This window comes from Paramisgurnus dabryanus, chromosome 5 (genome assembly GCF_030506205.2).
Source record: "Paramisgurnus dabryanus chromosome 5, PD_genome_1.1, whole genome shotgun sequence".
NCBI lineage: Eukaryota > Metazoa > Chordata > Actinopteri > Cypriniformes > Cobitidae > Paramisgurnus > Paramisgurnus dabryanus.
Window position 1 is genome coordinate 10,864,959 of NC_133341.1, and position 16,127 is coordinate 10,881,085.

The 16,127-nt window shown below is 36.1% G+C and overlaps 1 protein-coding gene across 2 annotated transcripts; it reads right to left on the reverse strand.

Moving 5' to 3' along the window:
* Nucleotides 1–12,371, reverse strand: LOC135748794 (transient receptor potential cation channel subfamily V member 1-like). Of its 2 annotated transcripts, none has more exons than XM_065267086.2 (16): nt 12,144–12,371; nt 9,839–10,057; nt 9,434–9,588; nt 9,191–9,343; nt 8,943–9,080; nt 8,477–8,775; nt 6,379–6,549; nt 5,389–5,544; nt 4,781–4,873; nt 4,638–4,708; nt 4,383–4,548; nt 4,111–4,177; nt 3,703–3,995; nt 2,502–2,623; nt 1,573–1,679; nt 1–1,173 (listed from the first exon to the last, which is right to left on the reverse strand). In XM_065267086.2, the coding sequence occupies exons 2-16, from the start codon at nt 10,012–10,014 to the stop codon at nt 1,049–1,051; spliced, it is 2,292 nt and encodes a 763-aa protein (XP_065123158.2). In that variant the 5' UTR covers nt 10,015–10,057; nt 12,144–12,371; the 3' UTR covers nt 1–1,048. The 2 variants fall into 2 exon arrangements, with proteins under 2 accessions (XP_065123158.2, XP_073670725.1); XM_073814624.1 differs by lacking the exon at nt 12,144–12,371 and adding an exon at nt 10,400–10,463.
* Nucleotides 12,372–16,127: the final 3,756 nt, after the last annotated feature.

The following is a 16,127-nucleotide window of genomic DNA, read 5'->3' on the forward strand; positions in this document are numbered from 1 at the left end:
TTGCAAACATGTGTGCATTTTATTGAAATATACTCATGAAATGACATTCTGTTATAGACTGGGAGCTTATGTAATAGTATGCAGTGTTATAGATTTACAACACATTAGTGAATGTTTACATCAAAGAATGTTTACATCATTCATTTTTACCAGAATATGGTTTGCAAATTTATGGTAGTGCACATAAATGACACAAAACCCTTACAAACTAGTAATATGTGTTGATCATTTTACTTATAAAGACCAAAATGGGTGCCTTGGAGAATTTGGTTTTGGAAACACTATCACAAATAATATTCTGCCTTATTGTATCACAAATTGTTTAACAATATTTACAATATTTAAATTTAAAGGAGACATTTCAAGCCCATGTTTACAAGATGTAAAATAGGTCTCTGGTGTCCCCAGAGTGCGTATGTGAAATTTTAGCTCAAAATACCATATAAATAATTTATTATAGCATGTCAAAATAGGCACTTAGTATTTGTTATATATTTTTTAATAGAGTAGAAGTCCATTTACTAAAACTGCTTAATTTCCACTTTAAAGAATTGTCCATTTTGATTTCATTGGAACTTTAAAGTAAGCATATCAAGTTATAAGGGCTACTGCACTTTTATAAAGATCTTCATAAAACAGTAAAATATCCTGATGTTCATCAAAAAAATAAAAGGGACCCTATAAGCATTTATGCTTTGTGCAGATTATACATTAACATTAAGGCATTTCGCAGACGTTTTTATCCAAAGCGACTTACATAGGTGAGGAAAATGCGGGGAAGTGAGAGAAAGGATTTAAGTAAAAAAAGATGTTCCATATTATTTTAGAACTAAAGTCCATTTTTAACCAATCAAAGCTTTTCATTCCTGTACCACCGAAATGAACATTTAATAACACGAAAAACATTTACCCTGTTTCGCCCACTATTAAATTAGTACAATTTGATTGCACATTCATTAGATTAAATACTTTTTAACAGCTTGTTCCCGAAACGAGTCTTAAACCTGGCATACTACAGATTTCACACAGTGATGATGTTGTGAGACCATCAGATGGCGCTAGTAGAGACTTCAGCTAGAGGACTGAGCTCTTGTGCATCACTGGGTTGTGTTCTTTGTATTCTTTGTGTCCACCGTTTACTGAAAGCTGGGAGGAGTCCAAGCCTGCTAATATCTGTGAGGAAAATATATCATCATATATGTTATGAATTAAAATTAAATGCAAAATCAAACTGTAAGATAGTAGATTTCAGTAAGGTGTTTTACTAAATAATAGGCTTTGTGCCCAGCTGCACTACTTCCTGAACTTCAGCCAGCTCCTTGTTTCCTGTCTGCCATTATTGGACAAACTGATTAATCCAGGTGTGCCTGACCTCAGTGGTCACAAACAAACTGATTAATCCAGGTGTGCCTGACCTCAGTAGTCACAACAACAATAATCAGACACATCTGGATTAATCAGTTTGTCCAATAATGGCAGACAGGAAACAAGGAGCTGGCTGAAGTTCAGGAAGTAGTGCAGCTGGGCATTAAGCCTATTTGAATGACTAATATACAAGTTCAGTATTTGCACCTCTTTTGGGGTTAGATGGGGAAGGTCCACTCGTGCATAAGCTCCCAGGATCCTCATTGATTATAGACAGGTTTCTGTTCCATTGGTTCCAGTTAACTTCCTCCACACTGAAAAACAAAGAATACACGCTGCAAGTACTGCAATGGTTTTAGCTTTCATCTGCCTTCTAGATTGTAAACACAGATCAATACAGCCTAAGAGCATATTATGTAGCCTACCAAATGCCGCAGGAGTGTGTTTGTGGCTTGTGTGTGTTTACTGCTAATAATATAATGTGTATCTTTATCTTGTACTATCTTTTAAGTGGTTCTTGCAAAGGCAAAGCATCACTATTGTTACCTAAAACATTATTGCTAGCTAAAAAACCTTAGCGCCTATCAACCAGCTTGTAGACCCTAGCAATGTCTAGCAACCGGTTAAAACAACAGAGCAACAGTGGCGGCTCGTGACTGCTCATCCGAGGTGTGCAAATTCAAAGTATGTGTACGGAGTGTCATGTGTGTTGCTTGCGTTTTCAAAATATGTGTTTGTTGCATCATGTGAACCATGTGCATCACGTGTTTTGTCAAAATAAGTGCCTGCTGCACATGCGTCAAAACCGTTTATGATAAAAGAGACGCTCACGTTCACAAAATACACGCAAGACACTCATTTTTCAAGCCCTTTACTAAAACGCTATAACCAAATTTGGCATTAAAGCGCCCCCGTTAAGCTAAATTACGAAAGGACACTAGACCTCTGTTCAGTGTTCTGCATGCTTTTTAGTTATTAAATGTAAATCTTATACCATCAGCAGTTAATTATGGTTTAGTCATATAGTCTACGATATGCCCCAAAATCTGCCCCACGTACATTTACAGTCAGAAGCCACTATTGATCTATCTTTAAACAAAAGACAAATAGAAATTGAATCAAAGTTGCTGGGTCACCTGAAGCACCATCGTCGATCAGATTCCAGTCCATCACCCAGGTCTTTTTCTTCCCCTGAGCGCAGCCTTTCTTTAAGATAGCGAGGAAAAAAACACTCCATGTCCAAGGTGCTCATAGCACGCTGTGACACACAAAATATCAAATCATGCCAAAATGCACTAGGTATCACGGACAAACAAATGAAAATTTTTTACATTTATTTACAGGTTCATGTTGTAGTGTCTTAGCAAAGCAATATTCCAAACCATAATCTAGCCCTCAGATCAAATGATGATTAATTATTTAAAAATGTAACTGTAAACATATGTTATCCTTTATCTTTGTAAAAAAATGATTAAATTACATTTTCATTTTAGATTTCAGTTTCAACAAATGTTTCAAAAGCAACCAGACAGTACAAACTTCAATTGTTGAGAATAAAAAATAAATTTAAACAGTATTATGAACATTAAATTAGCATAATATACATTCTCAACATAATGCACCACATTAGCAGCGGGACAAAAGAAACAAGTGTTACTTTAATCCCAACAGAAAATCCTTACAAATTGGGAAAATCCCAATTTACTTTAATACTGAAAAGCTCTGAAAAGTCATTCCAATCTGAGAAATCTGCTTTGTTATTTTCATCCTACGTTACTTTCGACCCCGCTCTCCCCTACTTCATTTTATTTAGTAGATAGACACAGTACACAATTTCAGAAACAGTGATGTCATTTTTTTCATAATACATTAAAGGGATAGTTCACCCAAAAATGAAAAATCTGTTATCATTTACTCACCCCCATCTTGTTACAAACCGGTATTAATGTCTTTGTTCTGATGAACACAAAGGAAGATATTTTGAGAAATGTTTGTAATCAAATGATAGTGGACCCCATTCATTTCCATAGTAGGAAAAAAGAATACTATGAAAGTGAATGAGGTCCACGAATGGTTTGATTACAAACATTTCTCAAAAAATCTTCCTTTGTGTTCATCAGAACAAAGAAATTTATACAGGTTTTTAACAACAATGGGGGTGAGTGAATGATGACAGATTTTTCATTTTTGGGTGAACTATCCCTTTAACTAGTGTTAGTTTATAGGAAAAAAATTATTATATGCAGAAAACTAACATGAACCAAGATTGGTAAATAATGTAAACATTATTGTTTATTTTTTGTCATGCCTTAATGTTAAGGAATTGGATTTATTTACCTGTAGTTTCCAGATACTGGTGCTCTCTTTGTGTGTATCCTCCACGCTTTTATTCATCAGTGCGATCAGCATGTTTAGCAGCAGTATGTAGGTCAACACTATATACAAGATCAGCAGCACATAGAAGACTGTCTGGTATTCATACTGATCTGTGAACTCCAGATCTCCCATGCCAATGGCAAACTTGAACAACTCCAGAATGGTGCGGTAGACATTATCAAATTCCGGTGTCAGGCAGTCTCCAGTAGCATTAACAGGTTTATTTGGTTTACCACGAAGAAGAGTTACCACAGCTGTCGAGTTAGAAATGGTTAATTTTCACAAGAAAATTTTGCATGTTATACATGTTAAATATAGTATAATAATAATAAAGTACATTATTAAAAGGTGCAAATGAGTGCGATATACCTGTAGTGAATCCAATGAGAAAGACCATATACACAACAACGAATCTCCGAATTTCTCCCAGAATCATCTGGTAATGTTCAAAGGGTTTAAAAGATTTTTAAAAAAATTGTAAGCAATGCTCTGGGTCCCACCTGAACTGTACTGACTAATCTATACTACCTGGAGGCACTAAAAGTGTTACATAGCACCTCCAAACATACATACTAATATGTACTAATTAATCTACTTTAAATGCCAGATTGAATAATTATGAATAGAGACATTGTCCTCACCTTTTGTATCATGACACTGTAGATTCCCATAAATTTGGATCCTCTGGAGAAGTAGAGTAGATTTATCCAGCTCAAAGCAAGACTCAAAACCAGAAAGGCCAGATATTCCCCTTGACCACAAAAATACAGTACAGCACACACTATAAAGAGCAGAGCCTGCAGAAAACTACAGGACAACACAAAGCCAATTTAGTTGGTGTAACTAGACATAAAACAAGCTCTTAAGATTAAACTTGTTTAAATAAAAGGACTCACAAAAGTTGATCAGCGTATCCGTCTATCACCAAGCACTGAAATCTCTGACGCTTCCTGATCAAATCTAATAACTTAAAAGAAAAGCAATTTTTAGTTTCTGTAAAAGATCTAGTTTTCATTTTGCATGTGAATGGAAAACATACCCCTCTAAAAAAGAAGTAAAGGGCTCCGATGGCACTTATCATGTGTCCTATCAAAAACAGGTGATGAGTTTCCTTGTCGTATTTAAATGGAGGCTTTAATGAGTCACAAAAAGAAAGATAATGTCATTGATGGCATATGAGAAATGATATTAAACATGTAAAGCACACACATTTACATTTAGATTATGGTTCAGTTCGGTGTGAAAGTTAAGTTAAATGTGACCCTGTCTGGGAGTTTCAATCAAAAGTCTCTAATTATGAGATTTCGAGCATTAAGTTTTTATTTTAATCGTTCATCGCATAACTTTATTCGGTTAATAATACAAATTTCAAGAATAATGTAGGAAAAATGTAGGATAATGTACTAGAAAATCCAATCACTAATATAGTGAATCAAACATGTGTATGTGCGCTAGATGTTGGGATGAAACATGCTACATTTTGCTACATTTGCTACAATGTGGGGCATCTTAACATACTAAACAAAGATTTATAAAGTGGTAAGAGATTGACCACATAAATACTATAGTACAAAAAATAGTGATCGATGAAAAGTCCTTGTGTAGGTAAAAAATAACAGTTTGAATGTGCGTGAATAGTCTGTGTACCTTTCCTTCTTGCCGGTAACAAGCTACTGTTGTGAAGGTGAGAAGGTAGGCAAGATAAACAATAAAGTTGACCAAGAAAATCCGTTGAGCATATCTATCCCACTTCTCTTCAAGGAGTTTATTAAGGGGCTCAATATGAAGCATCTCAAGACGGTTCTGAAATGAGATTATTATATGAAGTTATCAAAAAAACTACTTAAAGGGACACTCCAATTTTTTTTGAAAATATGCTCATTTTCCAGGTCCCCTAGAGTTAAACATTTGATTTTTACCGTTTTGGAATCCATTCAGCCGATCTTCGGGTCTGGCAGTACCACTTTTAGCATAGCTTAGCATAATCCATTGAATCTGATTAGACCATTAGCAATGCGCTCAAAAATAACCAAATAGTTTCTATATTTTCCTTATTAAAACATAACTCTTCTGTAGTTACATCGTGTACTAAGACCGACGGAAAATTAAAAGTTGTTATTTTCTAGGCCAATATGGCTAGGAACTATACTCTCATTTCAGCGTAATAATCAGGGACTTACCAGGGCTGCAGCAGGCTCAATGATATTACGCAGTGACCATTTTCAGGCACTGCGTAATATTATTACACCTTCAACAGCCATGGTACGGCAACAAAGTCCTTGATTATTACGCCAAAATGAGAGTATAGTCTTAGAGTCTTAGTTCACGATGTGTACAGAAGAGTCAAGTATTAAATAGGAAAAATATTGCAACTCTTTAGGCGCGATGCTAATGGTCTAATCAGATTCAATGGATTATGCTAAGCTATGCTAAAAGTGGTAGCGCCAGACCCGAAGATCAGAATGGATTCCAAAACAGTAAAATTCAAATGTTTAACTCCAGGGAGCTGGAAAATAAACTTATTTTAAAGTGTCCCTTTAATCCAGATCAATACAGCTTTACATTTTTTGAATTTTTTTATAATTTTAGTTACTTTTTAAATACAATATTTTTAATTATAGTCATTTGTCCTCTCACAGGAATCTCGCTGCCGTAAACAACAATCTCCAGCACAGAGTTCTTCTCGTAGCTGTCCAGGGAGTCGAGATCATAAAGTGAGGAGCAAACTGGACCATATGCCCACTCCGTGATCTTTCGAGAGAGCTGCCTGCAATCTTTAAACTCTCGCTGCACTATGTGCTTAAACAGCTGGTGAACAAAAGAAAAAGATCAGGATCAGAATGTTTACATATGTTTGAGTAACATTATTAGGCAGTAGAGATGCACAATTTGTATTTTTGCAGATATGCAATATGGCGATAATGTCAACACATTTAGCCGATAGGCGATGCCGATATAAGCAAGCAAAAACTCTGTCTTATTTTGTTTCAAAGTTCCTGAGGATTTTTTTGTTTTAAGAATAATATCACAGACATCAGCAGGTATACTGTGTCACTTGCACTGATCCAGAGCCGTTTGTCCGTTTAGGGCTGCTATAGAAACATGACCCTGACTTTCATGTGAGGGGACTCGTGGTGTATGTAGATAAAACGGCTCATTCTAAGGTAATAAAAACAATACAGTTCATTATGTAAGGTCTTTATACACCACTGATAATATAGTTATGTAGATTATGTTACATTTCCCACATTGCACCTTTAAGCACAATATGAAAAAAGAGGAAAATGAGAACTTTACTACTCATGAGGTCAATGACAGCCTCTGGGTATGTGTGCTCAAATGTCAGAGGAACAGTGTGTGAGTGAAATTGCTTATAGGTTTCAACTGGAAAAGCCTTAAGATGCATTCAAATAACAAACTTTAATGACTGTAATCCTGTATACAAGCAATATATGCTGTTCAATTGGAGATGTGAGGGTGTCAGGTTGTTGAGCAGGAAGCATGCAGCCATATTATAACATAACAAGCTGACCATGGATATATTGTATTTGTTCACAATGTAATGGGTCCGTTAAAAGGACATGGCAGTCATGATTGTCTACTCCATTTTCAATCGGAGACATACAAAATTCAGCTGGTTTCACAGACAAAGGTGGTCCGCATGCAGGGTGCTCCTGCACCCAAAATGCACAAGCATAGCTCTGCGCCACTGAAGATAAAAATATTTGCACAAAATGCTCCACAAAACACTTTTACTGCACAAGAAAAGCCGTGTTAAATGCTCATAATCATCTACCTTTTTGAACTTGATTTGGCTTGTCGTGTTAATTTAGCCTATTCAGCCTCCCAGGTATGTTTTGTATGCTATTGTGTATTGTGTAAATAACTGTTTATGTTACTTTAACATGGACACGTATTCAGCCTGCTGTTCTGTGCTATTTTTTATTGAATAACTTGCTTTTCCAGATGAAATGTCTGTTTTTCGGCTTGGATTTTGTGAAATCATTTTCTAAATAAACACGACGTATATTCCAGTGTGACTTATATATGTTTTTCTCTCTTCAAAATGCATTTTTGACTGATGTGACTTTATAGTCCAGACGACTTATAGTCTGGAAAATACAGTAATCCATCAATTCCAACAGCATTAACTAATATTCAGAAGATAGCCTACATAGAAATAAACACAAATAATGACTTTGAATTGTGGCTGGATGACTATGATTTGGAAACTGTTGTCTGATATGATGTTTTTGGCTGATCACTAGGGAAGTAACATCTGAAGTCATGTGCGAAATAATCATCCATCCACAATCAGGAACAGAACTGCTGTATGTTTAAATGGTTCATGGATAAATAACTGCTTCCTATGAATCATTGTCTCAACCCTACTGAAAAACCCAGCTAAGACCAGCATAAGGTGGTGAGCTGGTTTTTGCTGGTCTCCTAGCTTGGTTTTAGCTATTGCTGCTGTAGCAAGCAGGCTAGTTGTGTTTTGGTCACTTTTTAAGCTGGTCTAGCTGGACTTAGCTGGTCAGGCTGGAAGACCAGCTAACCCACAAGCTTGTCCAGCTTTGCCAGGCTGGAAGGACCAGCTTAAACCAGCTACCAGCTTATGCTGGTCTTAGCTTGATTTTTTAGTAGGAAATACAGCATTATATTCTGAAACGTTAAAAAATTACTAAATATCCTACCAGGAATGCACAACTTTTCCAAGCAAATGATTTATCCTTACCCCAAATTTTCCGGTCTTGGCTGCTAGTTTGATCGATGTCAGTCCCTGATTGTTTTCGATTTCCTCCAGCTTTGTCTTAGGGTGGAGTTGAGCGACTTTCCTTAAGATGTGGTCATACATGGCAATGACAAACTCTGTGTTCTCGTTGCTGTTATCTGCTATGGCTACTAGAGCGTGAAGCACCATGTTTCCATGCGAATCCTTTTTAGTGACATCCACTGGCTGATATGGGTTTTCCATCAGGAAATCCACAATGTCTGTCTGATTAGTACAAGCGGCCAGTGACAACGGCAACTCACCTGGTCATAAATTATGCAGAAGATACAGGTAGAGATACAACAAAATTGAATATTGTCAATGAGTTTATAGAGTTAATGCATCAAAATGCAGCATTTCAATGTTTTTAACCAAAAGTATCCAATGCCTGTTGACAATTTACTAACATGATGGTTACAAAAAGACCTACCAAAATAGAAGCACATCCCTTCACTGGGCTGAAAGAATTTCCCACAGGCCATAGCGTGGACATCTGCACCTTTCTTAACCAGCATATGTACAAACTTTGCACTCCTCCTTTCAATGGCAACATGTAGAGCTGTCTGACCTGTGACACGCAGATCAGTCTTTAACATTGCATGCATGACATTTTCAATATTTTTTTATATAAAACCCTGCTTATAATGAGCTAATTTGAAATGAAGCTATGGGTCTGACCTTTGTAGAAACTGTCTGTGTATGCAGCATTGAGGAAATTCGTCAAATCTCCCATCTTCTCTGCAATGTCCAGCAGATATTCAATAGTGTCATTTTCACCATCCTTCAAGTTTAAAAGAGCTTTGTGCAAGGCTGTCTTTCCATTGGGCTTATCTAGAAGAAGAGATCAAATGATCAGTTAAATTTCAGTCTCTTATGTTGTCTTTTAATTTATTTTATTATAAACCCATAAGGCATTTTTACATTGGGAGTCTGAGAGATGTTTCATGCTTTTGTGCAGGTACTCATGTAAACCCTGCAGTTTAGAGACATCACCACTGGAAACGGCCTCAAACAGCTTCTTGACCGTAAAGGCCTCAGTGTCTTGTCCTGGTTCCTCTTTCACATTTCTAATTCCCCTGTGTGCAGAAATTAACCCTTAATGTTCAGAAACAACTACCAGAGGATCCGCTGAGAGCATGCTGACACATCAGTTTGTCACACACAATCTAGTTGTGCTTTAATAAAAGATAGCAGGGATAACTGTAACAAGTTCACAGTGGTACATATTGGCTACATTCTCCCAAAATATTGTTGTAAATACTTGATGCAAAATTTCAAAGGGATATTCTGAATAAATGATCTCTACTAACGATGAGTTACACTCACTTGTCAAAGTTTAAGTTGAATTTAATTTTCGGTGTGTCGTCCACTACATCTTCTTGCAAATATGTGTCCATGGGCATCTTTTCTTTTTTCTTCACTTTTTTTGACCTCTCTTCATTCGTCCTGTCATCCGTCTCCAGGGTGAAAGATGTGGGGCTGCTGTCGTTTGATTTACTCATAGTGAAGTCTTCGTAGTCTCACAGCTGTAGTCAAAGCTAAAAGCTGGATGAAAAAATACAAGTTTTATACAAATAAGGTCCTTCAAGATGAAAGATTATTGAAAAGTGATTAGCCATGATCCTTTAAGACAAAGAAAACCAATCTAACAGAATAAAAACCTGCATTTATTCACAAGATAAACTTAAAGCAGAGGCCTTTGAAAACCAAACAAATTCATAATGAAGGATTAGCAAACAAATGATAATGTTTAGTCCATACAACTCTGAGTGAGGCGACACAAATTTCAATCTAAAAACAAACAGCGCTAAATAGCACTAAAAGTGGTTCACTGGCTCGTAATCATAGGGGAACCATTTTAAGTGTCATTTGGCACCTATGTAGTACCTGTGTAGAGCCATATTGTGCTATATAGAACCATATATCTTCCATAGTGGCACCATAGTGACCCCCATATGGTTCTTCATAGGTGGTTTATCATATTAAAAAAAAGGGCTATTTAGCACCATTTTTTTGAGTGTATACAGGCTGTTGCTAACTGAATAATGCATATATTTTCATGCTGTTATGCTATACAACCAATGGATCCTGATTGTCCTATTTCAGACCACATGCATGGAACATATTAACCTCCTAAGACCCGAGCTTTTCAGATTTCTTCCAGCTATTTTGGGGTTAGGATGAATCAATAAATATAATAACCAAATATTTTTCTTTGAACATGAAGCAGTGTTATTGTCCACGTTTCCAGTTACACAGAATTTAGTGTTATGGTGCAAACAACAAAAAAATGTCATGTCCACGTATGTGGACACACCACGTCTTGTAAGATTAAAACTGGTACTCTCTGCAAATGGGTTCAAATACAATTACATTCTCTAATGTAGGAAGGACCGATCGCATTAGATCATTTCTGGAAAATCATGAAGTATAGGCTCAAAACCACACAAGATTTGTGACTTTTAAGAGAAAGCCGTAAGGAACGTTTTGATTTTCTTTGGTTTTGTAAGAAAAAAATGTGCATAGGAAACAATCCATGTGATGTATCTTGTGACATTTTACTACGTACCTCTCACAATGCTGGTTCTGTATTTTATAAGCTTGCTTTAACATAAAACTATTTCTTAAAAGATAATATGACCACATTTTTTGCTTTTATAAGCCATTTTAACATTCTAACACCATTCAGGCTTTCATGTTATTTTGCTAACTTCTGTTCCTCTGGATCATCACATTGTGTCTTGTGAGTCAGTGACAGGAAGTCAAAGTATCAAATGGCATGCGAATCTAGTTTCAGTATTATAAATGGTTTAGGCCTATTTTTACTTTATAGCCACATAAAACCAAATGCCTATAATAGAATTGTTGTTATGGTTATAATAACATTCAGTCTTATATCATAATCGATGTAACAAGAGTATCAATGCAACGTATACACCATTTTATATTCTTATGTCTATCTTTAAATATCAAATATTTTTTTAGAATCATATAAATGCTTATGTAAAAGCAAATATGTAAAAAATCCAAGACACAACAGATTAAGAAAGGTGGGGCAGCTCAAGCTGCAAGATTTAAACCAGCTGAATTACTGATGTCACTTTATGTTGTTTCATACTATAATATAATCCCATCAAAGTAATGCTTTACATTAATCTCATCAGAAAAGTCTACTATCAGTGAATTAGCCGTCTGGAAAGATGCTGTTTGCTAATGCATTGGTATTCGCACTTTTACAAATATTGCCACTTTACCTCTCTGTAAATTGAGATGCCATTACATCACAGCAAAAACAACATTACAAACACTGCATTAGGCTATAACGCAGCTTTAAAAGGCTTTACAACATTAAGAGATGTACTGATCCAGCATCTCAGCATCATACTGATCTGGGAAATAATTCCTAGTTCACATAAGTTCACATATTAAAATAAAGAACTGAAAGTATTTGCCACCTCAATGTCCAAATAATGGTAAAGAAACAAAGCTGTCTGTATGTCTGCCAACATAAAATTCTGTTATGATTCACTGCATTAAAAAATTTCAAATTGAAGTCTTTAAAATGTTAAATTTCTATTTTAAACCATTTAAAATATCAGAATTAAACATCAGGATTATAAGATCTACTTACCAATCAGTTTCAGGATCAATTTAAGTTTTGTAGTTTCTGTTAGACAAAGTTTCCAGATTTGTTAAAATGTTCAGGAGCTTGATACCATGAACACAGTGAGGTTGAGAGTAATAACTGTCTCTGTCTCTCGCTCTCTCTCTCTCTCTCAGAGAGGAAGAGAAAGCAAGATGTTTTGAAGTTATCAAGTGCCTTAGAGAAAGGCGGGTTGTATTGATTTTTTGAGTGTGGTGTCATGTGTTTTGCCATGTTTTCAACTCTTTATTCCATGTTTATAATCATTCAATGGTACATGTGCACCAAACAATGCACTCTTAAAAATAAAGGTGCTTCACAATGCCATAAAAGAAGCATCTTTTGTCTAAATGAAGAAAACTTTGACTAAATTGTTCTTAGAGGAACCAAAAATGTTTTTTTCTATGGCATCACTGTGTGAACAACCTTTTAAGCATCTTTATTTTTAAAAGTGTACTGTAGACTGAATGCCCAATTATGTGGCAAAAGTCTTCTAGAAATACCTTTTATCTAGTAAAACTTTTCCATAATGTTAACTAACCCAAACAAAAGTCATCTAATTATGTGCTGGAATACATATATTACATATATGCTTAAAGCAGCAGTTTGTTTTGGTTTTGTATTGTTTAGTTGAGATGTATATCTGACACACCCAGCACTCAGCTGCATTAGACAAGTAAGATTGTGGTGGTATTGAGCAATGCCATTTTCATAGCATGCATGGTTTCCTGTATGATACTAAATTATTGAAGCACAACGAGGCGGTATGCATTCACACATGCGATGCGGTTTAGGTGCACAAACACGCAAAATGTTTTCAAAACATTGCATGCAGTTGTGTTTTGGTATGCATATGGTTAAGAATTTCCCATGCACCTCTTTATTAACATACATTTTAATCAATGTGAAATCAATGGTTAAAATCAATGGTTTGATGCTCATTATCTTATAATTAGATTATAAGATTTTAGCCTGTTTTTCCCATGCAGGGTGACATTATTACTCTGAACATTGTAAACATTTTTTTATAATTTCACTCAGTCATGGAATGTAATTCTGAAATATTGTTAAAAAAATACAGTTATAAAATACAGCAAATCACTTTATATACTGCAACAGAGATAGTTGAATGACCAGAAATAGGGTAAAATTTTAATTTTGCCACTTAATTATCAATTTAGCAAATGCTTGAGGTTATGGTGTCCAATGACGAAACATTAAATTTAAGGTAGCCTAATTGATTGAGCAGTTTTCCCAGTAACTGTAAAAAAACTAAAGGTTCCTTGAAAAGATGTACTGAAAGACCACCAAACATTAAACAGTAAGTTGGCAGAAAGATTAAAAGGCTCCTTTAGGTTTTAAAAACCTGAAATGACTTTTTAAATCAAAACAAACATCTTGAACAAGATGTCGGGTACATTTCTTTGGATCCAAGACGACCTCCAGTCCTAGATCTTTTAGTTCATAAAATATAAAGATGTGTGGTCCACCTTCTTCAAGTCCAAAAAATGTGCATCCATTCTTCACAAAAGTAATCCAAACAGCTCCAGGGGGATAAACAAAGGCCTTCTGAAGGTAATCAATGCGGTTTTGTCGTAGAAATAACCATATTTAAAGAGTAACTAAACCCTAATCATAATGATATAATGACATTTGGATATAAAGTGTTTCAATACTACAATATATGGTGTAAAAACGTCTGAGTGCTGCCCTCTTCAGGTTGAACAGTGGCTACTGCAGTTGAATTTTCCTATTGGATGTTGGGTCCAAAAAATGACTCGTGACGCAAGCAGGTTCAAGCTCACCACGCCCTTGTTACGATCTCACCACACACTTGGTACGAGCTAAGTTCGTCCCCGCTATCTCTGTTGGGAACTGCCCACTTTTCTTGCATTTTTCAAATATTGCCAGTGGGCGGAGTCAGGCTCTGACCAGGGGTTTAGTTACGCTTTAAAACTTCATAAACAAAAAATGACTAGCTTCCGTAACGCCGCCATCTTAGTCAAGTCCTCATTTAGATGAGAGTGTACACATTTGTCATACGTCATTAAAGGGACAACTCCACTTTAATAAAACAAATATGCTCATTTTCCAGCTCCCCTTGAGTTAAACATTTGATTTTTACCGTTTTTTAATCCATTCAGCCGATCTCCGGGTCTGGCGGTGGCACTTTTAGCATAGCTTAGCATAATCCATTGGATCTGATTAGACCATTAGCATCGCAATAAAAAATAACCTGTATTTTCTGCATTTCTCCTATTTAAAACTTGACTCTTCTGTAGTTACATTGTGTACTAAGACCGACGGAAAATGAAAAGTTGCGATTTTCTAGGCAGATTTGACTAGGAACTGTACTCTCATTCTGGCGTAATAATCAAGGACTTTGCTGCTGTATCATGGCTGCAGCAGGCGTAGTGATATTACGCACTGCCTGAAAAAAGTTCCCTTGGTTACTTTCAATAGCAGGCGCTGCGTAATAAAATCCGCCTAGAAAATCGCAACTTTTACATTTCTGTTGGTCTTAGTACATGATATAACTACACAAGAGTCAAGTTTTATATAGGAAACATATCAAAACTCTTTGGTTATTTTTTTGTGCAATGCTAATGGTCTAATCAGATTCAATAGATTATGCTAAGCTATGTTAAAAGTGGTACCGCTGATCTGCTGAATGGATTCCAAAACGGTAAAAATCAAATGTTTAACTGTAGGGGAGGTGGAAAAAAAGCATATTTTGAAAAAAGTGGAGTGTCCCTTTCAGAAAAGTGCGTACACTACGCTCATACTCTCTCCTGAATGCGGACGCAACTAAGATGACAAACTATCCCTTTAAAATGTATTTGTAAAGCGCTAGTTGTTAGCTAGTATAAATTATAGTGGTATTAACTATAGGGTATATTATATACAGTCTTGTTCAAAATAATAGCAGTACAATGTGACTAACCAGAATAATCAAGGTTTTTAGTATATTTTTTATTGCTACGTGGCAAACAAGTTACCAGTAGGTTCAGTAGATTCTCAGAAAACAAATGAGACCCAGCATTCATGATATGCACGCTCTTAAGGCTGTGCAATTGGGCAATTAGTTGAATTAGTTGAAAGGGGTGTGTTCAAAAAAATAGCAGTGTGGCATTCAATCACTGAGGTCATCAATTTTGTGAAGAAACAGGTGTGAATCAGGTGGCCCCTATTTAATAGGATGAAGCCAACACTTGTTGAACATGCATTTGAAAGCTGAGGAAAATGGGTCGTTCAAGACATTGTTCAGAAGAACAGCGTACTTTGATTAAAAAGTTGATTGGAGAGGGGAAAACCTATAAAGAGGTGCAAAAAAGGATAGGCTGTTCAGCTAAAATGATCTCCAATGCATTAAATGGAGAGCAAAACCAGAGAGACGTGGAAGAAAACGGAAGACAACCATCAAAATGGATAGAAGAATAACCAGAATGGCAAAGGCTCAGCCAATGATCACCTCCAGGATGATCAAAGACAGTCTGGAGTTACCTGTAAGTACTGTGACAGTTAGAAGACGTCTGTGTGAAGCTAATCTATTTTCAAGAATCCCCCGCAAAGTCCCTCTGTTAAAAAAAAGGCATGTGCAGAAGAGGTTACAATTTGCCAAAGAACACATCAACTGGCCTAAAGAGAAATGGAGGAACATTTTGTGGACTGATGAGAGTAAAATTGTTCTTTTTGGGTCCAAGGGCCACACGCAGTTTGTGAGACGACCCCCAAACTCTGAATTCAAGCCACAGTGAAGACAGTGAAGCATGGAGCATGATATGGGCATGTTTCTCCTACTATGGTGTTGGGCCTATTTATCGCATACCAGGGATCATGGATCAGTTTGCATATGTTAAAATACTTGAAGAGGTCATGTTGCCCTATGCTGAAGAGGACATGCCCTTGAAATGGTTGTTTCAACAAGACAATGACCCAAAACACACTAGTAAATGGGCAAAGTCTTGGTTC